The following is a 25,330-nucleotide window of genomic DNA, read 5'->3' on the forward strand; positions in this document are numbered from 1 at the left end:
AAAAATATATATAGTCAGAGACATCTTCATACCCAAAAGTAAATGTAAATGTAAATTGATACTTGTATAGCGCACTACTCACCCGCAAGGGTCTCAAGGCGCTTGTACGAATACCGCTGTGGAACCCATCCTGGCTTTCCCTGTGAGGCGTCCACTCCTGGGCACCCCCAAGGTGGAGGCCAGGCATCCTTAGCGTTGTGGGGGCCGTTGTGGAGATTAAGCAAGCTAATGCCCAGAGTTGCAGAGTGGGACCCCATGATTGGAATAGGCACCGAGGCGAGAATTATCAGGTCCGTGGAATTTTTGAGCCCAAGACCCGCCGAGGCGGGGAATTGATCCCTGGTCCCGGGCTAGACCTCTGCATCAGGGTCTGCCGCTCTAATCATTGAGCCACACTTCTCCAAGTATTACCTGGCCTTCTGCAGAACTACCATTCAGGAGGCCAGCCATTTGTCCTGCTCCTGATGTTCTAATGGGGGTACAGGGTAAAGCAGCTTTGTAAAACAAAACACACTCGTGATATGTCATGAGAGTGGTTTTGTCAGTGTACCTCGTTGAGTACAACAGTGAATGAAGGGAAAGCGACTTGCAAGAGACAGAAGAGCTTCCTCTGAGCTTTCGATTTCACAAAAAGCCAGCTTGGAGGCCTCTGTCCAGGGGTCACCATGCCAAATAAGTGGCACATTGTGAAACTGGCAACGTGGGTGAAGGGGCAGGAAAGGAGGTGCAGCAGTCTCTAGGGCAACAGCCTGCTCCCCACCAGTACAGGCAGCTTGTCCACAAACAGTGGAAGCTACTGGCAACCATACAATCAGGAAGGGATGCAAAATATGTGGCATTCCATTGTGAGTTGCCAGGAGTGGGCTAAGCCATTTTTCTACCATTTTCTTGTGATCTGCAAGAAGCTGCAATGCACCCGCACTCACTAAGGCAGCTGCAGGTCAGTTGAATTGCCTTTGCAAATACAAAGGTTGAGAGTACATATGCCTTGACTCAAAAGGCACAAATAGGTGCTAAAATGTACTGTAAGTCTGTGAAAAGGTGCAAATGCGAAAAGGTCGGGATTTGAAATGAGGCTGAGGCTTAGCAGTAGAAGCTCTAAAAATCATGAAAGGGTAAATAGGGAAGGTAGTAATGTGAAAATGTGTTCAGCAGTAAAAAGATTAAATTGGGGAGTGGGGGTGGGGCAACCACCATATCAAGCATTAGCAAAGCCAGTAGGCTTTCTCTATAAGACCTATTTGCTTTTTCCAATTTTTTTTAGCCATGCTGTACAGCATCGCAGATCATATGCAAAATAGCTTAAAAAAAGAAGACATCATAGTGCTGCTACCACATCATTTTGTAGGCCAGTGCATGCAGGACGCAAAGATTTTTTTATTTACAGATCCAAAATAGATCAGTAAATTAAAAAATGTAGGGGCAGATTTACAAGCCCCATGCAACACTTTTGCGTTGCCGTTGTGTCACTTTTTGTGACACAGCGACAGCACAAACAATGTGCCACATTGCGGCCCATTTACAACGTGATGCATCTAGGGAGATGCGTCAAGTTGTGAAGCCCTGCGTCACATTATACCTGCGTCAGGTATAACGTATGCAGGGTGGGCATTCCCATGCAAAAAGCCGAGAAGAACTGACGCAGTGAAATTTATAACATTTCACTGCATCACTCTAAGCCTTCACGGCGTCAAAATCCCTACGCCTGCTCAAACCAGGCGTAAGGAATGACGTAAGGCTTTTTAAATGTGACTCACCTATCTGTTGTGTCCCATTGCTGGAGTTACATCACTTTCATGAGCAACTCCAGCAATGCTTCACTTTTGGGTCAAGAGATACGTCAGAATTTCTGACGCATCCTTGCGCCATGGTGCGTCGTATTGTAAGTATGGCGCATCAATGGTGCCGCAAGGGTTGCATATGGAGGCGCAGGGAACCTGACGCATCTGAACAGATGCATCAGTTTCTTGTAAATCTGCCCCGTAGTGTGAAAGCACTCCTAAAACATAGCACCAAAGAGCTTTAAAAAAATAAGAAACAAGTAGGTTTAGGTTGGGGAGGGGGTAGGGAAGGGCATAATCCAAAGAGGCAGTCGGGAGCTAAGCAAAATGATGGTGGGATTGAGGGGGCTAAGCAACACGAGGGAGAGAATATGATTAAAAGAGCAAAGAGAGAGCGACACAGGTGCAGGTAGGGTTACAGAAGCACATGGTTGAGAGACAGTAATGTGGGGGGGGGAGAAAAGCACACATAGGAGACAGGTGGAAACTTGCATGGAATGTTTACACAAAAACAAAAAAAGTAGTTCCTTAAAAATGAGCAGATTAAGCATAGAAGCCGCCCAATCAAAGAGATGGCTATGATCCAGGGGATGGTCACACACAAGATGAACAGTCTGAAACAAGGAAGCCATCCAATAGAAAGCAAGCTAAAAAGAGTGATAGTAAAGCAAAGCATGGGTAAGCAATGGGCGGGTTGCAAGCCTCTGTTTGTTCTTGGTAAGCCCACAATAGGTCTTTGACAACCAGACTGCTTAGGCTGTCTGGTAGGTTCGAGCTAACGATGGGAGTGAATCACTCCCTCTTGACCAAACAATCACATCAACTGTTGAGGTGAAACCTTAACACTGTCCTCACAGACATGAAAATACTTGTTTCGGACTGATGTGTCCAGGATTTCTTAAAGGATTGATCTTTGCCCAAATCTTATCCACTTGCAGCTAGGTAGCTACAGCCCATCATTGCGTTATACGCCCTACAGAGGTCTTCAGTCAACCATCACACTATTCCACCAGCTAAGACATATGTGTGTACTTTGAGTGTTTTTCTACACTTTTCTACACTTCAACCCTACATTTTGGAGGCTAAATAAAAGTTCGACTACCTTGCTGTGCCAGTACAAAACCTGCTACTAATGGAAGACATGCTGCAAATGTTTTTACCCACAGACACTTTATGGGAAACTACTTAATAGGGTCCTATCTCGTTTATCATTGCTTTACTGTACTTCACTGTCCTTCTAAGAACTGTGGGTCAACATCTCCCTGTCTGATCCATTTCTTTTCAAAAAGCTGCCATAGTCACTGTTATGGAGTCCACAGCTGGCAAATGGGACACTTTGAGCCAACAACAATTAGTATGCTGGGACACATAGCAGTACTTATAACAGGAAAACAGAGTCACATAATGCAAGGTGTTTACGGCTAAAGTCTGGACTGGCCAAAAATGTCACATAGGAAATGGGGTCCTTTGGTGGCACTGACAATCGAGTCTGTCCCAGTTAATGGAAACAGTGACATGTGTAAACTTAAATCACAACTCAAGATGTTGATTGGCCCCATCAAAGTAAAGCACCCGACATGCAGTCGAGAATGACTATCGCATAACCTCCTTACCTGGAAAAGCGTTGACGTCAATCACAGCACAGCGCCCAGTCCGTGTGTCCACAATCAAATCCACACCAAAGAGAGACATCCCTAGTGCCGACTGCAACCCTCTCACCACCTGGATGATGATGTCCTCCGAAGGGCGGATGACTTCACCGGCTGCCTTGTCCAGCTGCAAGCAGATCCACAGGTCAGATATTTACAAGAGGGTAGGCAGGTCTCCATCACCTTCCTGGTACAACCATCTGTCTACCTCATTTGGGAATTAAAAGGACCAGACACTTTAGACTCCATCTGTCAGCATGTGTTAAAGGCAGAAAGTATCTACTGGCAGGGTGCTAGCAAAAGTCTGAGATAAGTGGGTGTCCTACCTCAGTGTACATGACAGTATTATGCATGCGTTTAGGCACAGGCATGCCTTCTAAACGCCGTCATTATAACGAACGTGCCTTTAGCACGCATTCCTTCGGCATGAAAGTCGTTATAACGACTTGCCTTAGGGGGGCACTGGATTTTGGAATTGTTTCATTTACTATTCCAAATCAAGTCTGCCCAACAGTAGGGAAGGTGTTGGACTTTAAATTCAACACCATTCCACCAATGCGCCCCCCTAAAGCAAGTCGTTGTAACAACTTGTGTGCTGAATGAATGCATGCTAAAGACACATTTCTTCTATTGCCAGCGCTGCGATGGCACAGCGTGAATCCGGGTTTGTCCTAAAGGACGTTTCCCCTTGCAGACATGTAGATAAGAGTTGGCACCTTTCAAATGCTACATTGAAGGACATTCTGGGAGTAAATGGGATATATAATTAGGCCCAAAATACCATTAGCCAATAAGGAATGAAATGTAAAGAATCTGCAAAGAAGCTGAAGACCTGTAGCAAAATTAAATGTAGATCATATGTAGCTGCCATCTTTTCTCACACAACTACAGCATAGGCATGAGCAGCGCATGCTTCTCTGAGGTACAGAACAGGTTATCATGAGCATAGGCAGTGCAAGCTTCTTACAATTAGTACATGTACAGCAAGGGCAGCGGCAGTCTTCTATCTCACGCACAACAGTTATAGAATAGGTAGGGATAATGCAGGCCTTCCCCACAAAAAAGAGAGCGTCGGGACAAAGTGCAAGCTTTCCTCACACACAGTATAGGACAGCATTGGCAAGAGGTTACTTGGCTTAATTTGAGCCGGTCGTTGGTGACGGCAGACAAATGTCAACACTGGTACCGAATTGTCAGCACCAGCACTTATGATAGTCTGCCACATGGTGGCAATGTTTGACTAATTTTATCATATACATAAAAAATGACTAATACCTGTCGCCCAAGCCATTGTATAGCTTTGAGTGACCTAGTATAGTCTAAATTGTCATACTTGTAGGAGTGTGATGGTTAGTAGTTGTGCTGGTTTTGTCATTTGCAGCTCTGGCAGGAGCAGTGGGCGATGCAAGTTGCAGTGGTTCTTGATGCGGACCCTGGTAGCTATTAATATTGGGTTTTTTAAAAATAAATTAAGCTCTGCAAGAGTAGTGAAAGGTAAATTCGCACACAATAAGGGTATAGCAACCAACTCCAGCAATGTGTCACTTTAGCTCTAAAAGATGCATCAGAATTTGTGACGGATCCGTGAATCCTTGCACAAGGCAGCACTGTAATGCAAATACAGCGCATCCATGGCGTCGCTAGGGCATTTGTAGCAGGTGCGAGACATTTGACGCATCAATGCCGATTCATTAGTTCTTGTAAATATGCCCCTTAGTATGATATGCGCATGTATCATCCAAGTCTCCATCAAATTCAGAACAGGTACAACTTAACAGGCGGAAGAATACCACTCTTCGCTGGACTTCCACACACACCTACAGTGGGTGAAGTAGCAAGGCAAGCTTCCCCTGCATACATACTCAGAAAGAACGGCACAGGAAGCAGTATTATTGCAGGTGTCCATGGATAAAAAGAGCACTCATTCCTATTTTGAAAACACAGAATGTGTAAGTTAAAGAGTGCCACATCAGTGGATGCTTCCCCCACACACAAAGCAAGTGCAGTATACAGCGAGGGAGCGTAACAGTGCCGGGTTAAACCCTTTGGAGGCCCCTAGGCAGTCCCCCCCCTCGCAAATTATCTCCTAATACCAGTAGCGGCCCGTGGAGGGAATGCCGTGGGGTGGTGGGATGGAGCGGGGGAGGGGCAGGGTGGGGGGTAGTGAACTCTGGCTCACGGCCGACCGGAGTAATGTAAACAAATAAATGAATTTTAAAAATGTATTGCGCGCGCTGAAACGCATTTGGCATGTAGGACTGACACAACTCTAACGATGCATCAGAACACAGAGGTGAGTCCCATGTTAAAAGCCCTGAGTCAATCCTTACGACTGATTGAGAAGGCGTAGGGATTTTGGCAGAGTCAAGCCGTAGAGGGATGCAGTGAAAAGTCATAAATTTCACTGCATCAGTTCTTTGTGGCTTTTAACGTGGGAACGCCTACCCGGCATACATTATACCTGGAGCAGGTACAATGTGATGCAGACCTTTACAAACTGATGCACTGGGCCCAAAGTGTCAGTTTGTAAATATGGAGCAGTGTGGAGCACTGATTGCGCCGCCGCTGAGTAAAAAATGATGATGCTGCGGTGGCGCTAGCTCCTTGTAAATATGGCACTAACTCTGCAAGCTATACCCTTATTGTGTGCGAATTTATCTTGCACTACTCTTGCAGAGCTTAATTTATTTAAAAAAAACAATAATAATAGATACCAGGGTCCGCATCAGGAACCACTGCAACTTGTACAGTATTTTCTCTATAGAGTCTTTAATTTAAAAGTTTTCGTTTCTTTGAGTGGATTCATTATTTTCTATCTTTTGGAAACAATATTCAAGAAAGCTTGATTGTAATTTTCTTTCAAGATCAAATCAATATTATTTTGATCCGTTGTCGCGGTGCCCCTAAAAGGAGTGGGGCCCAAAGGCCGGTGCCTAGTTTGTCTATTTGGTAATCCGGCACTGGGGGGTAACCACATTTGAAGAATGCACCACACGAAACAGAACTCACTTCATCACCTACTCACTCAATAAATCACAGTACACAAATAATGTGCCAGAAATGGGAAGAGCAAACTAACTACCTTACAACGATTATGCGCAAAAATTTAAACGCTGTGTCAGCCCAGTCTAAAAATACAAGGACAATCTAGGTTTTGACACGATCAAAAGGGAGTAGAATGCAACAATGGTACCATGCGTTTGCTTCCAGAGTCTCACGCTATTTTTTCAGATGACAGTGGAGCTATGGTCAGGATGCAAGGGCGGCCTTAGCATTATATTTGTGCAGAGTGAAAAAAATAAAAATGGTCACATAAGGGTCTCAGAATGATCTCACTTTCTCAAACATAATTTTGCTGGTTACTTGATCAGCAAGACAACTGCAGTGTCAATATTGCTACTGAGAACACACTTTCCATGTATCTTTTCCTTTGATTTATGGATTTCATTCACTAAAGACTGATCCTTTCCTTTACAGCGATGTACTCAGTAGTATTGGTTTAATGCATTTGCAACTGTGAGATAAAACCCTAACTCCCAAACCAAAGGGTTCAACTTCTCAGATTTGCAAACAGATAACGTTTTTCTTCTGCGAAAGAAAATAATGTTTAAGGCAGCTTTGTGTCCTGACTAATGCCTCGCTATGGGGAACAACCTTTACAACGCAACTTTTACAACGCACTACCGTTACAACGAAACTGTTACAACGCGAGTTCATTGACAACGCAGGACATTACAACGCAAGTCTTTACATCGACTTGCACTAGATGGCGTGCTAACATTAAAAATAGTGTAGTTTACTATCCCAACACCTTCCCTACTGTTACGTGGACTGGAGTTGGAATAGTAAATTACACTTTTTTAATGTTAGCACGCCATCTAGTGCAAGTCGATGTAAAGACTTGCGTTGTAATGTCCTGCGTTGTCAATGCACTCGCGTTGTAAAACTTTCGTTGTAACAGCATGCGTTGTAACAGCATGCGTTGTAACGTCATACATCCCCTCGCTATCATCTGAAACAAGCATTTGTGGAGCAAGTGGCTATAAAGAAACCAAACTGGAATGCTTCGATTGTAAGTGCACACCATCCTTGGCACATGGATTCATTAGCAAGGTTTCTTGCCTGCAATTTAAATACTAGAAACACCACTGGAACACAGATCCAGAAAGAACAATGCTTGTGATCAGACTGAAATTTAGCAAGGGCTCCCTCACAAGGAGTCTGCTTTGGTAAGAACTAAATCACGAGGCGTACATTTACAAAAAATACTTTAGAAATTGTTAGATTTTAGAGGTGTTTTTAGCTTTTCAGAAAAGTAACCCAGGCACTCATCCCTGACCTAAGCAACCTGATTGGAGCCAGTACGGTCAAACCCCAAAAGGGCCAAAGGCCGTACCTTGGGGACAACATTAATTTTTCTATGACTGCATAGTTGGGTGGGTGGTCCTTCACCAGAAAGTAGATGGTCAAGTTTGGTCTAATTTGCAGACAAATGCTTAATTTGGAGGGGGGTTCTTCAGACATGGAGTGGATCCTTGGTGGTAAAGTACCGGAAAGGTCTTAGGTTTTGGTGGATGTGGGAAGGTATTAACTCCGAAGGGGTGTTATCAATATGCTAAGATAACTAGTAAAGCTTACAAGTGACATTTAACATTGTGAGGCGTAATACAGGACTAATTTACTTTCACAGAAAACTCTAACCAACCATCTAGTTTTGTTGTGGCTCGTTTGCAAAATTAATTACAATCTGTGTTAGGTTATTGCAAAAAAATGCTTCTTAAGGAAAACTTTATTAAAATCAGGAGCAGAAATGTAGCTTATGAACTGAGACAGAACTTTGAGATTAAGTTTACTAAGTTTACAGATCAATTGCAATGTATCTAACAAAACGTTTGGGGCGCTGGGAACGAAGTTTACTGTTTCGCTACAGGGCGGGCACTGTTAAATATTTGTTATGTTTTCCCTTGGGATTTCAAGCAAACTTGGATACCTCTCCTTGCCCGTGTAACGGGAGCTCAGGTCAATCCATGTTACACTTTTTATTCTTTTGTGGCTTTTATTCTATATATAAAAAGAGTATTTTACTCCCCCTAGTTAAGAACCTTGCTATTACCAATTTTAGAGAAGCATAAAGCGAGCTACTTCAACTTAATGATGATTAGAGCATTTTTTACATGGGTATGTTTTTAAAAATAGCTGTCCGGGCTCTATTCACAATGAATACTAACGAGAATAGGTCTATAGTTTAATTAAATATTCTTTGGTTTTACACCGATTGTCTATGAAATACCAGTTTTAAATGTTTCAAAATATTTACTGTGATTTATAAATGTACTTTTATGGATATTTTTGTTTCCAAATAAAGAAATAATTGATTGATTGAAATGTATGTTGCATCCAAATACACCATTGCCTTTTACATGGGCTCCAGAGTGGGTGCACACCACTACTATGTTTCTGGAAATCATGGTCAAGAGATTTTGGCCAAAGACACTCCTAAATACTGTAGGGCCTGATTTAGGGTTTGGCAGACTGGGTACTCAGCCTCAAACCTGTCTACAGACATATGAGCATTGACACTTTCTTGTTATAAAAGCTTTTTTACATGTAGATGATATCCTTCTTGGGAAACATCCTGAACAACGACTCCGGAACAAAGAGTTCCGGATTCACGCAAGCCGAACAACAAATTGCTCGAACAACAACTCAGCCTTAACCACGCATGTGCGCGGTTAAGGCTGAGTCGGTCTAGTGTTCGGGCAGGGCGGAGTCGGAAGAGCGTCGCAGAGCAACAGTTAAGAGGGATTAATTGTGGGGGTGATTATTTTAAGGGAGGGGAAATTACTTATGTAGGGGTAGTGTTGGTTTATTAAGGGGTATGGGTGATCGTGTATGTTTTTAAGGTGCATGGGTGAACGTGTATATAATTAAGGTGGGGTAATTCGTTATTAGGGTTTGTGGGTGATCGTGTATAATATTAGAGTAGGTGAATTTGTTTATAGAAGGCGGGGTGTGGGGTTAGTATACAGAGGTTGGGGGTTTGGGGTTAGTTTTTAAGGGGTTGGAGGTTAGTTTATAGGGGGTGTGGGTGAACATGTTTGTTTTAAGGGTGTGTAGGAAATCGTGATTAATTTTAGGGTGGGGGAAACCTTTAGTGGGTGTGGGTGACCTTGTTAATTTTAAGGATGGGGGGAATTCGTTTATAAGGGGTTGGGTTTGGTATGGCGCCAGTGGTAAATATCCTATCTGTTAAAGTTGGGGCCCAGTAAATTGAATCGTTATCAATTATCTCTCAAATTATAGCTTTAGAGGTAATAATATTGTCCTCAAATTTCCCTTTGACATTTCCTGGAAAACATTCCTCTTGCTCCCTTATCCAAGCTTTTCATTTTGGATAAATAAACTGTTTGCCCTGAACAAAAGCGTGGGTATTAGTTATTAGGGCTTGTGGGTGATCGTATATAATATTAGAGTAGGTGTATTTGTTTATAGAGGGTGGGGGTTTTGGGGTTAGTATACAGGGGTGGGGGGGTTTGGGGTTAGTTTTTAGGGGTTGGAGGTTGGTTTATAGGGGGTGTGGGTGAACATGTTTGTTTTAAGGGTGTGTAGGAAATCGTGATTCATTTTACAGTGGGAGAATTAGTTTAGTGTGTGTGGGTGATTGTGTTAATTTTAAGGGTGGGGGAAATTAGTTTATAAGGGGTGGGGATTTGGGTGACTAGTTGGAAAGCATTTCTTTTAACATGCATTCCTTTACAACGAAAAATCATGGTAAAGGAATGCATAGTAAAAAAATCGTGGTTTAGACGAGGTTGTGGTTGCGACCTCGTTGTTAGGGAAGTCGTGATTCAGGAAGTCATAGTTCCAACATAAATCTATCCTTCTTACCAGATACCACCCTGAGGCCTTGGTCCCTGTGGTGCCTTTGATCCTGTCTCTGATATATGAACTCTCAACATTTTCAGGCTACTATATGAACTGTTCCATGAGTTAAGTCCTACTCATGACACAGCATTGGACTGTGACAGTTAAGAGGTCTCGGCACCAAAATAAAAGTGGTCCCCATTTGTATACTAAGTAGCTAAAAAAGTGACCCGTGTTTGCAAATTGGGGCAGGTGTGAATTGTAAAGACAGGCTATATAAGGGTTTTGCATGGTATGGGGATTGCATGGATTTCAACTTGCTGCTCTAATATCAGGAAAATCAACAGCAAAAATCAGCCCAGCAGACTACAAAACAAGCTGACAAACAGTCACAAAACCAGTCCACACACTGAGCTGTTAGACCACTGCCCGATTGCCCTATAGGTCATGAATAAATTCGCCATGAAATTATTTTAGCAGGTCTCCCTTTTAAGCGGGTACCAAAAATAGTGAAGTAACTGGATATCTAACATGCATTGTTTCTGATGATATACTGACTTTAAATGCGAAAACCTTCTGTCGATTTTTCTTCCCCACTAGACATGTTTAAAATTGTGACTTTGGGGCAGAATGTAAAGGGTGAAGAGGACTGTTGCTCTGAGATTTGTCTATTTTTGATACATTACTGCTTACAATACCAAGATCCACACTAGTCGAAATAAAGGGGGAAATTATCCCCTTCAGCGCGGCGCGGATTACCGCGCCGTGCTGAAGGTTCCGTGTGCAGGCGGGGCCGTGGCGGAGCGGTTCCGTCATGCGCACAGCGCAACCGACGCGCATGACGGAACCGCTCCGTCACTCGCATCGAAGGGGTTAAAAAGTTCACCTGGGGTTTGACAAGACCCATACACACCTTCAAAGCTCTATACATGAAGTTATCTAGAGACATCAGATTACCTCGTATAGAGTCCTACTACTTGGCCCATCAGTTGGCATTCCTTTCAAGACTACTACCATTCTGCGTCTACGGACTGAGGTGTGTTCAGATTGAGAGACAATTAATATCCTCTTAAGGCTATTTCGAAGCATTGTACAGTGGGTTTACAAAGACCAATCGGTCATTTCACCACCCTCACGTGGTGCATTGCCCATTTTTAGTATGTTAGTAGTGCTACAATCGCATCACTGCCATACTACAGAATGCTACTCATAAACCTACGAGCGAAGGTTCCACCTCCGTCTCGCCTATCTATTTCTGTGCAAAGATCTCTGTCCTGACTGTGGAGTATCCACACATATAATGTATACGTATACATTTTAGTAGCATATGTGGGTGGTACGCTGGGTGGCAAGAAAAAGGGGAGTACTTTCTACAAAATGGGAGGTGTTAGAGAGGAATAAAGAGAGGTTTAGGGATGGACGTGTGTCACCCACAAAAGAGTAAGCCAATTCTTTTTCACAAATTGCACTTCTAAAGTTACTACAGCCAAAAAGGACATAAAGCAGTTGTAAATATACATATACCATCAAGCATTCCTCCAGAGGCTCTAGAATCAATAGGCTGAAAAAGACAGTCTGAGAGCTAGAGGGGTAAAAAAGCAACAGAAAATGGACACTGTACAGAGTGCTAAGCTCAAATACAGGTACGATGCAAATAATGTCATGGTATATGATGTGATATATTATGATATACACAATATGTTGTACATGATCTGATATTATATAATGCAAGATATTGTATGGTATGGCATTATAGCGTTGTTGAGTAAAACAGGAGCAGAGTAAACTGTCAGTCCGTGCCCTATTTGGTCCCAACAGGCTCACACTGGCTTTAACCACAAACAAGAGTGATATTGATTCTAGAACGGCGTGCCATACTCTGGAGTTATTTGTGTTTCTTTTACTATGACATGTGTATTTTTAAGTTACTAATCACAGTCCGTTAATCGATGTACGTGTGTGCTTATTAAACTGCTCACCCACTTCAAAATGATAACCTTTTACTGCCTTGTAGCCTAAAATGAGCTACAATTTTTTCCCATTAATGTTTTCACATACCGTTCCGCCACATCTTTCTAGTGGAATATATTATTTATAAAGTGCAAGAAAATTAATTCAAAATACAAACTGAAATATCTTGGTTGGGTAGATTCCCAATCTTTGTAATCAAATCTTAAATAGCTTAGAGGTAACCAATTGCCTTCCCAATTACAAATAAAGATAATTGGCCTCCACCTGTGTTAACTTATGGGGAGTGTTTTATGTAGGCTCTCTCTGTTGGACAGTGTGTTTCCCTTCAAATCAAAGACTCATCCATGAGCACCAAGGAGATTTTGTGTGAAATTCAGGCTAAAGTTGTGGAGTGACGAAGATCAGAGGGTGGGTATAAAAATATAACAACGGTAAGACTATACGCTATAGCTAGAAGGACATAGACCAAAGGATGTGCTTGGTACCATTTATGAGGGATTTCCATTTGCACAGAGGATTCCAGCAACTTGACACAGGTCTGGAATACCTGGGGACGCTATAATGCAATTCAGGAAACTGCGATAAATGTTGGGGTTCACAAGATTATTGATGGTTTCCATACTGTCCCACATACATTAAAAAAATAAATATCAAGGTAGAAGAAGAATATGTACTCACTGCAGACAAATGGGAGCAGGACTCAGGTTTGGAAACATCTTGGCTGTTGAATGTTATTGTTTTTCTCTCTTTAAACAAACAAGATAAAGAAACCATTATGGACTTTCTCTTGACACAGACGTACTGCCACATATGACAAGGAAATAGTCAGTCATATATTTGCCTGTGAGCAACTGCTGCATTCTCTTGACTTTTGTAATATATTGGATGACTGTGCCTGCTTTTACCAAAACAAATTACCATCAATAATATAACCAACTGCATATCAACAACAATTACAGCTTCATCAGCATGACCCGCATCCACAATCAAGAACCACATTATCGTCATCGACAGACCCTAACTAAAGTGAGCGGCCCTAAGACCAACATCACCTTTATCAGAATTAGCATCATCACTAGTGATAACTTCAGCATCTGCAACCATCTCTTAAGATCACCATCCCGGTATATCTACATCAACACATCTTTCCCCACAAGGACTCTTCTTCAACATAAGTACCACCACACCAACTCTAAGCAATATCAAGAGTTCCATAACCTCGATGCTATCATCATTAATATTCCTATAGTCTACAACAGTACCACTGACATCTTTAATGAGATGGACAAGTTACCCCTTCCAACATCAAAGTCAACAATACTACAAAGAATCAATCAATACCACTACTGGCACCAATGCCCAAAATCAACAGTGCATCACTACTGAATCTGCTACCTCTGCCAATGTAACAGTGCAGCACAATGCCCTTAAATCAAGGATATTACATCTGGCACATTTATCACCATCACCACTGGGACTAGTGATAACAAAAACTCATTATAACAAATAGGCACATCTACCAACAGAGAAAATGTAACTTAAAACCATCAAAACTTTGTTGTGTCACTAATGGCACCTACAACTTGCCCTCTTTCCTACCACAAATAATGCATTTGGCACCAAAATTCAGGCTGATCCTAGCAAAATACTTACACACAGCCTTTAGGGTCACCACCAAGTTTGATCATCATTTCACTTTGATGCTCCAGCAAGGTCTGCTGAGCATAAAAACATTAACTGGCCTAATACAATATACCAAATGACCATGATGGAAGGAAATTTCTAAAGATTACCTGATTCTCCAACAGGAAAATTCTTGAGGGACGGTCTTTGCGCCACAAAGTGTTCAGAGCCCACCACGAAGACCTTGAACAGGACCGCATTGTGGTTTATGAAACTCTGCAGCAAGCAAGGGGGCTTTACCTCTCGGAGGCCCTCGTGGTTGAAGATCAAAGCCATCTGTGGAGGGCATCACACTTTTTAGCACATCAATTCTCCTCCCATTCTGCACAACAGACATTTGGCTCTGAAGTAAAACTCCATGACGCAAGCAACATTTATCTTTTGCATATATATATATACATATATAACTATAAGATGCGTTGTACAAGATTTTCACTTTCCTCAAAATGTGTTTGGGCATCCCGTTGCAAAACGTTCCCAAAATGTGACTATGTCATCGTTCAAACACATTTAGCACCCTGCAGTAAACTCAGATTAACAACATCTGCCTTCTTAGCTAGTTCCGCACAATCACTTTTCAACTGTATCGTTAAACCTGATGTTAAATGCTACAATATGCCCTTAAGTGATTACAGCTCACTCTAAAAATGAAAGGACTATATATTTATGTTTTAATGCATACCCATGGCCAAGAAGGCACGGAAACTCTCAGTTTTAAGATCTCACTTCCAAATCATTTTATATTCGCTATAATAGCTTCAATTTCACTTTATAGTTTTGTGGTTGAGAGGCAAGATAATCAAACACTTACCTAAGGTCACACAGTTCGCCATTAGGGGAATAAACTTTAACTTTTTAGAGAACTTGCATTGCCCTCTCTTATATGTTCTTGAAGGCTACAAAGATCTTTTTGTACGAAGCGTTTGATTTTAGACCCCTACCCACCCTTTCCTTGATGCATTGGAAAGACTCACCTCATGAGAGCTGGATCCATGGGCCACCTGAGTTTTGCAAACTGCAAAATAAAGATAAAACAATCTTACACCACACCACTACTTCCAAAAAGTGACTTACGCTTGGTGCTGTGAAAATTACAAACTAAGAGTAAAACTGTAAAATGTTACCTTGGAGAATCCAAGCACTACATAGAGTAACATTACATGAACGTTACCTACATGCTATGAAACTCTTGTAGAATGAATTCATTGAACTGTATCTAACTTTTGGTGAAATGGCAATACAAATAAATGTTAAAAAAGGAGAATTCTGTGTTGTTGACCCTCATTGATTGAAGGCCAAGAAGCAGAGCCTAGTTCTCTATGCCAGTAGCTTAGAACATTTAGTGGTGCAACCTATTTAGTTCTAACATCAGTGGGGTCGGAACCTTTGCTGTAGGAGATGTACAGTGCTTTGCACCCTACCGCACATTGTTGTATAGTTTTGTATGTTTTTCTCTCCTCTCACAAAACAAAGTGCATCATTCCAATCCAGGGAGTAGGCATAGACTGCCTCTCCACTGCCCAAAGGCCACAGACTCCATGACCAAACAACACATCTCCTTTATGAAGGGTGTTGGTGCAAGGGGGTGTGGGCTTCACTACCACCAGAGAATAAAGAATAATCACCTAATTAGTGAAAAGTTATATATTCACCCAGACCTGCCCTGAAAATCACCTTGTGCTCTACATATAGTCTTGGGTGAAAAGGACCCTATGCATATTTCCCACCGATGGCCTCTGCGCACTTTAGGTGTGGGGTTCTAGCAACAGGATATCATCCTACCTTCTAGGTCCTTCTCCTGTTGGGCTACCTAGGCTACCATTGTTCAAGTCCTTGGTTTTTCATGGATGCTACAAGCTAGCTAGATAGTTATGGGTAATTGACCACAACTGTGTGAGAGGCAAGTCAAGAGGGTGGGTTATTTGAATGAAAGCGTGTTCCTGTTGTTTCACAAAATAGCTATAGAAAGGGTTGAGCTACCCACGTTCCATCTCCTTCAGGATATCTGGGCACAAAGCTGGTGCTTTGGACAACACACACCCAGGGCAATTAGGTAGGGTACTGAATCAGTGCTAACAAGGTTGGTGGCCCATATAGCAACCTAAATGGCTATCCCACTTACTGATCTCTGTCTGTTGCTAGCAAGACCTAAGCATCTGTCACCTGCCAAGGATGCGAATATTGTCCTCAGGGATGATTCAGGAGTGGCGGATCATGCCACTCAAGATATCACTGATGCCTCGGAATAGACATGGGCTGGGGCACATCCTCCACACTGCCTTAACCGCAACAGGAGGTGAAGCGATGCAGAATACATCAAGAGTTTAAGAAGGAGGTTTAAAAATCTCATCAAAGCAAAAAAAAAAAGCTCCATAAGTTGCCGATAAAATCTCACTAGTGAAGTGGCAGCAGCAAAAGGCTGCAAGACTTTCTGGTATCTAGTGGGAAAGGAATGGAAACTCAAACAAATATTACTACAAACATTCCCACTGAAGTCTGTGTAACAGATTTCTAACACATATTCTACAATCATAGCTCATCTTATAGACTAGTAGCTAAACAGCACAGACATGCTGAAGCAAATGATGACGCCCCAATTGCTTGGCTCATAGAGGAGATGATAACTAAAGTGAGACAGAGTCTTAAAGACAATAAAGCTCTTGGACTGGAGAAACACATCTTGTCCACCCACACGGAGGCTTCAGGGACTGCCTATCCACCATAGGCGAGATCGTCCATTTTTATCATACCATCAGAGTTCTCAGCCAAAGGATGAATGCCCTTGTTCAAGGTTTTTCTGGATCTTTCACAAGCCTTCACTCTGGTTGACAGGAAAATGCTCTGGCGCAAGCAGGACACTCGGACTTGCCCCCAGCACTCCTAAGAGCAATAGCGGGACTCTACTCAGACTCTAAAACTCAGAGTTTGTATAATGCAGTAGTGGCCGCCAGTAACAACCGGTGGTGGGGTGGTTGGGGGAGCACAGGGGTGGGTGGGAGAGCAAGCACGAAGGGAGGAGGGAATAAATAATAATGTTGTTTAACTTACATGTGGCCGGCGGCCGCCTCCCATGCCACGTTGTTCCTGCTGGCTGTTTCCTGGATCCCAGCAGCCTCTGGGACAGACTCCCAGCCAATCCTTGTGCTGCAGAGCAGTACAGGGATTGGTCTGAGAGGTCGTAAAAACACCCTGCTCAGACCAGGATGTCTGAGGGGATTTCTCCAGCCCAAAGGCTGAATGCAGCCAGGCTGGAGAAACCTAAGTGCGCATGTGTATTTTGGTCGGCCTGGGATGGCTGGCAAAACACACATGAGCACTTAGGAAGTTAACAAGCCCTTCTCCACCCACCCATGCCCTGCCCCTCCATGCACAGGCTGGCAAATGAAGAATAAAACCATGCTAGAGCATTGTTTCATTTTTCTTTTGCTGGCACTGCGCCAGGCAGGGGAGCGACATTCCACCGCCATTGCGGAGGAGCCGCCACTGGTATAATGGCACCTTAAACAAATTGTTCATCACATAGTAAAGCAAGGTTGCTGCTTTTCAATCTGTATACAAATGATATACCTGATGAAATACCGGCAGCCACTGAGAACATACCCAGAATTAAGTGTTCAGTAGTGTTGTTAAATATCAAGTGGACGTTCATTCCAAGATATAGCTGCTAAATAAGAAAAGGATCTTCTACTTTAATTAATTCTCATGATTTTAGGAACCCTAAAAAATACACTGAAAGCAGATCTTAGTGATCAGTTAGGCGAATGATGATGAAAGTTAATGGTAACATAGCTTGGGCCAGTCTTCATTTTAGCCTTGCATGTCTGGCAAAGTACCTTGAAAAGAATCTCTTTACGGATCGGAAAGCAGGGTAACGGAGGAAGATGAACTTTTACTGATGTTGTTTTTTGGAGTACAAGCATCAGACAGGTAGCTGGGTTTTGCCCCACTTGCATCTGCTGCAAGACATATTGCGATGTGCACAGATGGAGGCAATTGTGTTAAAATGAATCTTCTCGTGTTACCTGTAGGAGAGATTTAGGGCCTGATTACGAGGTTGGTTGGAGTTGCCGACCGACCGACTGTGAGGGAATGGCCCAGGTCGGCGATGCACACACCTGATTACAATGCGACCACACAGGGTGCGGTCGCAAACTCCCAGTTCTCTATTAGAGCTTGTGCAGCAAACGGAAACCGCCCACAGCACAAATTCCCATAGAGAAATGGGAGTTTGTGAAAATCCCTGCACCGTGTGGCAGGTACATCACGGTGGCTGGCACACGGTGCAGGGATTTTCAGGGGAGCACCATAGGTGCCCCCCAAACCCCTAAGCGGAGGTCCAGGGGGTAAGGGGTCCTGCTAGGGGTCCCCAAAGTCACTTTTGGACAGCCTTTTCATTTCGGAAAGGCCGACATGGAAAGGCTGTCAGAAACCAACATCATAATTCTGACAGCGGAAATGTCGTCCTTAGGGGATTATGAGGCCATTCCGACTGGCTGATGGGCTCCTTAAACCTGTCGGAACCGCGTCGGGTCCCCAGGATGGTTTGAATTCCAACCGCCGTTATCATAATACAGCGGTCATACTTTAAACCTAGCATCTTGGTCAGAAAGCCTCTGATCAGCGGTCAGAGGCTTGGAGGCTTTCCTACCGACATTGCAATCAGGCCCTTAATATTTATCGATATTGGATCCCTCTCTTCCAATTGATCGTCTTTTACTACCTAGAAAATGATACCACGCCTTTGTTTCAACAAACTGTGGCCAAACAAGGATGCCAGCAAGGATAATTGTACACTATTCTGGGTAGTCAAATCCTGCAACATACAGAGCCTGGTATACTTGTGCCAGCTGTCTTGATGTTTTCATTCATTTCTTTTAATCCATTTCTGCCCAATCTCGGATTCCTTTTTCTGCGCAGTCCCTTATTCAGCTCATTTGCCTCTTTTTGACGGTTTCAGATTGCCTTTCTTTTTTTCTGCTCCATGTGTCTACTTCAATCACCTGAATTCTCTATATCATTTAATATCTCAACATCGTGAGTTGTCTGTCATTTTTGTTATCTGTGTGTTTTATCTTTTCTCCTTTTCTGTTCTCATTTTCTCACTCTTCTAATCGTTTTACCTTTCATATCTTTCCCATCTGCTTGCTCTGCTTTCTCTTGCCCTTCCCTGCCCCCTTCTTGCTCTCTTCCTGATAGCATAATTTCTTATTTTCCTCTTCCGGCCTTCACTTTTCTCTCCTCCGTGGCCTTCAAAGAGCACAGTTGATTCTTCTTAGCTGCTGATTTTGAGCTGGTAAAGCTCTCTATACAAAATGCATAGTTCACAGCCATGCAACACAGGCAGGAGTTTGTGGTAAAGGGTTTAGAGCAGCCTTGTGCAATGGTATATCCGTCTTTGGTTTGATCCCTTTTGCCCATTCCTTTCAGGGCATTGGAGGTTCAGCTGCAGGAGAGGCTCACTGCAGCAGCTGGAGCGATGATGCGCTGGGCAGTGAAGGCTACAGATGAGTAGGAGTAGCCAGTGTTTGACTGGAACAGAAAATAGGGCCGGGCACCAAAATAAAAGAAGCCCTCTTTGCGTTTTGGGGCATCGCTGAATTTGTAAAGGTACTCTGAATAAGCGTTTTGGAATCTAAAAGGTGACGCACTGTCAACGCGCCCTCTGATAGCAGCCCTCTGGAGGGGAGAAACGGGGTCCCAGGACCCCCCCATACATCCCCATGCAGGAGGGTGCAGCCACCCACTACATCCACCTGAAAGGGGATATCTAATCTCCCTTCAAAGTGCAGGCGGTTTGCCGCCTGCAGTGTGAAACACAGAGCGGCTTCCAAGCAGCTGCTCCATTTTTCACCTGAATGCGCTGCCCCCATCGCAGAGCAAGTTTGTGGCTACTCTGTGGGCAGTGCATTAACTATAATGCAGAGCATTTTCCTGGTTAGCGTTGGGCGCACCTTTTGAAAGGTACGCCCAGCATTAACCAGGAAAATGCACCGATACCGAATACGGCCCCAGGCCTTTTTTACCACCGTCACCACTATTGTCATCTGCAGCTAGTTCGGTCATCATCTTCAGGCCTGACTTGCAGGCACACGCTATACTCTCCTGTCGGCTTAGATGGCGTCTGCTTGGGAGCCACAGCCAACCACCTGTGATGACTATTGTTGCAGTGCGTGCTGCAAGTACTCACATGCTGTAAAACCACAAACCCTAGGAGCATACCACAGGTCACTGCTGCAGTTAAGGTGCAGTGTGGGTAGCATTGAAACAATCCACATCTTCTAAATATAGCTGTGGGCTGGCCTTGTGTATCTTGCACTGATTGAAGTCAGACACAGAGAATGGGGCCCTGGAACAGTGTGGCGTCCCCTGACTGTGACATCACACACAGCTGGTGGAATGTAAGCAGAGCAAAAAGCAGGAATTCAAAGTCAACATCACATTCTCTAAAAGAATTGAAAACTTTGAGCGCATCCCCGGGCACTCACATGCTTCTAGGCACGTAGCCTTCGAACTACTAGGGTGGCTGAGTGGAATCAGCTTCCATAATCTGCACAGCAACTAAATCCACATTTGTATGACACAATATCGAGGTCAACAATACCAACCTACAATTATATTGTATCCAGTACCCTGGCAATAACTGCATCATCATCATGGTACGTATCAGGGCCGGCTTTAGGGCTGTGCGATCAGTGAAGCCGCACTGGGCGCTGACCTATGGAGGGGGCGCTGGCCTCAGGGAGTGTGCTGTGTTTGAAGATAACCTATGATTGAAGAGATGAGGGGCACTTTTGCCCAGTGGTAGTGAGAGGATCCGAGGAGGAGGTTAGGGGTGGTGGCGCCAATGTCGAACCGGGCGGCACCAGCGCTAAAGCTGGCCCTGGTACGCATATTACTATTGTCCACCTCACTATATAAATATATAATATGGTCTTCTATTATAGCAGTATGACAATGCAGTGGATGCAATATATTTGTTATGCAAGATAGGCAAGGTATGCACAATACACGTCACATAATCTGATGTTTTTATGAGTTTAGATAGCCAACCAACCATGCAAAATTGAGAAAATTAGTACCACTGGGTAATAGTAACAGCTATTAAGTCAGAGCCTTAAGAAAATGTGATCAAACAAGCACATGTGTGATCCTTGGCTCTGCAACAGTCTCTTAAATTGGAGCATTAACAGAAAGTTAAAGTATTCAGGTTCTGTTCTGTCATGTTGTAATACAAGCAGTAGCCACTAGAGGGCCATCTTCGCACTCAGTGAAAGGAGACTGTGTACATGAAATGATGAATGGGTATGTCATCACCGATGCCCGTCTCTCCTCCTAGATACACAACCTTGACCGACCTGTGGCAACAGTGCCCCACCTTTTACAAACCTACACCCTCCTAACTCCAGCCGAGCTCCTGACTTGCTGTTCACCAAGATAAGGAGCCGTGCTCCCATCCGAGGAATGTGGCCAATCTTTGGGAGCGGACTGACCCTACATAGTAAGTTTAGTGGCACCGGGGACGCCTTGCCGTGCCTGTCTCTACTTCGCCCTCAGTTCATCAGAACATGTGCGAATGATTAACATGGCCGCTGACTCACTGAAGGGGAAGGTGAGGCGCCGCTCCCTGACTTGTTTCCGGATCTCCTGCTGGTCGCTCGTGATCAGCTCCACGTAGGGCGGTGAGAAAACACGAGTGTCCGCTGCGAAAGAAGAGGAGTGTGTTTTAGACAAGTGATCAAATAAACTGTTATTGACGTCAATGTGAAAACATCTCAATGATCCACGCACCCCCCGTACCCCTTCACACCAAAATTCACACAGTGCGACAGCACGAGGGAGGCCCTTGACGTTTTGCAACCCTACGTGAAACTGCCCATGTAAGCCACGCCTCCTTTGTGACAGACAGGCAGGCACCCAATAATCAGACAGCTACTTAGTGTGAAGTCAGAGATACATAATAACAAAAGCAACTGGTATATGGGATTGGTGATCACACTGTGCTTTCTATTAGCGCTCAGAAGCAGCTTCCTGACCTCTTTAGCACTATATGAAAGCAACAAATATAATAAATAGGATCAAATATATCAACGTGGAAAGAACATTTCGATTTTATTTTCACCTGAGGTAACACTTCTTTTACACTTGCGAAAATAGCTTTGAGCTCACTCAGAGGGAAAATAAGTGAACCCACAACCGCAACTTCCAATCCAATCCAGAAAGCTTTATTCAATTTTGAAATTAAAATCATAAAAGCGTACATCAGAATATTCATACATATACATATAAAGATAAAAATTCTAAAAAAGATTCGATTATACATACTCAAAGCCAATCAGTGTAATCCCATGTTAATGAAAAGTTCATCAAATTACAAGAGAATCTATTTAAAATTAGTACATTGAGCTCCGAAACTTAACAGCCAGCTTTAAAAAGCTTGTTAGTGCGATAGTAGTACATTCGTTGTCCAGCTGTAATAACCTGATCATAGCCAACCTACAAGAACGTAATCCCCAAGACTTTAAAAGTGGTTTCAGAAATGCCCCCCTGGGAAGATGATCGAATTTGCAGAAGAGGACACAATGGGTATTAGATTGAGCAGAGGTGTCATCACAGGGGCAGGGTGGGAGTTCATTCGACCAGGAGTTGCAAAGAGGGAAAGCAATCATACGATAGAAACTTCCAAATCTAAGGCGAGTGAGAAGCATTCGGGCATAACAAGAAGGCTGAGTTAATAAATAGTTTTGGAGACCTTCTTGCATGGTTATTTTTTGGTAGTTGAGAACTGAATTTTTTATTTTTTTCTAATTCCATCTTTTAGTTATAAGATGGTTTGAAGCCAGCTCTCTTAAGGTCTTTCTAGAAACCGACTCCATGGTTGAAGGCTCCATAAAAAACTCAGGATGGCCAAGGTCAATCATCATATTTTTTACAAATGTGAGCCATTTAATGTTGGTTACTCCGTCGAGACTGAGACAATCAGTGATCAAGTCTCTATTAAGTTTGGTCTGCGGAGTAGTCCAAATCTTATGCCACAAAAGTAGAGGCGCAATTTTAATAGTGTCTAGTATGTACAGCAGGCCCAATTCAATATGTATAAAAAAGGTCGATGTAGATTTTGAAACTCCTAATAAGTAGCACAAAAATTGATTTTCAGTTTTTTGTAATAGTTGTGCGTTTGCAATACCCCAGAGACCAGCTCCATAGGTGGCAGTAGAAATACATTTGGCCTTATAAAGAACAATAAGCTCTTTAACTGGTCTGCCACCTAGTTTAGCTGAGAACTGTTTTAGCGCGCCAATAGCTCGGGTGAGGGCCAAATTTCTAGCGTTTATCGCTGTGTGCCAATTTCCCCTCCGGTCAAAATGTATTCCTAGATAGGAGAAGTTGTCCGTGGTCTCAATTCTGCTGTTATCTAAAAAGATAGAGCAGGGCAATTTCTTTGTTCCCGGACCACATGCCATCGTGTAAGTTTTTGCAATATTAATTTTTAGCCCTCGTTCATTCATATAAGTTGCAAACTTCAAGACGGCCCTCTGTAGGCCTATCTTGTTCCGAGACATAATGGCGGCATCATCAGCGTAGAGCAATATTGGTGTCGGAGCTCCTAAAATTTTTGGATAGTCATGCTGTGATTCTATTAAATATTGTCCAATAGAGTTTATGTATAGGGTAAAAAGAAGGGGGGCTAAAATGCACCCCTGTCGTACCCCTCTCTTAATAGAGAATTTATCAGAACACTCGCCTTTGTTTCCATAACGGACTCTAGCGCCTGCATCACGATACAGAGTTTTAATGAATACTAGGATGTTAGAATCTAAGCCCATTTCAGATAATATGGACCATAGTAACTCATGGTTCACGCAATCAAATGCGGAACTCAGGTCCACGAATGTAACAAAAAGGTTTCCCTTTTTTGCCTCCGTATATTTAGATAAAACTAAGGCCAAGTTTAAACTCTGTTCTATAGTCCCTTTTCCTGGACTAAAACCATACTGTAGATGGGATAATACATTACAACCGCAACTTATTTTGGGAAACTGATTTATAATCTGCACTTTTCACTGTCAGAGAGTCATTTTTTTATTTTTATTTTGAAAGTTTTATAAAGCACAAACATGACCCAAAGATATCCGAGTGCTGTACAGAGCAAAGGCATTTGCCGTTACTTACATCCTATAAAAACAACAGGCGTATTGTATTGATGATAAAATATGACTTGGTCCACCCACACCATACGGGGAGTCCATTGCATCATCACAACTAGGATCATTGTCCTCGCGGTCTGATCATGTTCCACCTGCGGTGAAGTTGCAGGCTTGTGGTGTAGAGAGCCCAGTGTTGTAGTGCAGTTACATTGCCGACTCCAGGTCAATTCAGTCTAGGAGGGATCTATTGAATAAAATCCTTTACATTTAAATAAATAAGTAATACATAAATTGTCTTGCTGGTAAGAGTGTTTTTTAAAGGAAAGATCAGAAGTGTTAAAAGAAAGGGATGGCTAGGAATTACTTTCATATAAGCCTTTCAGTAGTGGAGGCGGCTCCTCTGTGTGGGCGGAGGAGCATCGCCCCACTGCTTTCCCGCAGTGCGAGAAGCAGTAACATAAAATGGTATAGATACCATTTTATGTTACAGCTTCTCGCACTGCCAGGAAGCAGAAGGGTTGGGGGCAGGCGGGTGGGCGGTCCTGCAACAGTGCAAGGGAGGAGTGGCTAGCCCAATGTTGCGGGCCCTGACTAGTCGGCCCTCTGGGGCCGACCAAATCAGTCATGAGAATTCTGCATTTTTCTCCATGCAACTGCATGCAGCCTATCTGGAGAAAATGGCCTCCCCATAGGCGCCTTGCTGCGCGCTGTCCCCACCAATCACACCGCTGCCATTGTAGCATTGTGATTGGCTTAGGGGAGGGGAGGGAGGCAGCCTGCTTCCTGCGAGGAGCAGAGACGACGCGGGACCGGATTGAGCTGGCTAAACTACGTTTAAAAAAAATAAAAATAATTAAACCTCTGCCCCCTCCCAGCGCAACCCCTCCTCCCCCCCACCCATGAGCCATGCTGACCGCGACTGTTCAGTAGCAGTCTTCAGATCTGCTAACAGTTTTGCTCGTACTTTGGGGAACAGATTCCTCTGCAATAAAGTGATCCAGCTGCAAGGGAATGGTTTCCTGAAAAGTGGAATGAAAGGATCATGGCAACCTTTACCTCTTGGTGGCCCAGGAAAATGTCTGGTTGAGACAAATTCAGGAGGTAACAGGTTCAACAGTTTGAGTCCTTCGCACCCCCCTAGGGTTACGTAATGAATGAGTGGTCTCAACCATTGGATCAATGGAGGTGAAATATTGTTTGGGGGTAGCAGTCCTGCCAAGAGGGTGATCCAGTTCAA

The 25,330-nt window shown here is 43.5% G+C and overlaps 1 protein-coding gene across 2 annotated transcripts in view; it reads right to left on the reverse strand.

The window, feature by feature from the left end:
- LOC146797813 (inositol-tetrakisphosphate 1-kinase-like) overlaps nt 1-25,330 on the reverse strand; it is a 216,676-nt gene that overhangs the window by 3,084 nt on the left and 188,262 nt on the right. For both annotated transcript variants that reach the window (XM_085624996.1, XM_085624997.1), the window contains 5 exons: nt 21,547-21,648; nt 14,923-14,963; nt 14,059-14,224; nt 12,944-13,011; nt 3,395-3,557 (listed from right to left, as the gene is read on the reverse strand). In XM_085624996.1, the coding sequence (XP_085481122.1) occupies nt 3,395-3,557; nt 12,944-13,011; nt 14,059-14,224; nt 14,923-14,963; nt 21,547-21,648 (540 nt within the window). The remainder of the gene's footprint in view (nt 1-3,394; nt 3,558-12,943; nt 13,012-14,058; nt 14,225-14,922; nt 14,964-21,546; nt 21,649-25,330) is intronic.

Source organism: Triturus cristatus, chromosome 9 (genome assembly GCF_964204655.1).
Source record: "Triturus cristatus chromosome 9, aTriCri1.1, whole genome shotgun sequence".
In the NCBI taxonomy this organism is placed as follows: Eukaryota; Metazoa; Chordata; class Amphibia; order Caudata; family Salamandridae; genus Triturus; species Triturus cristatus.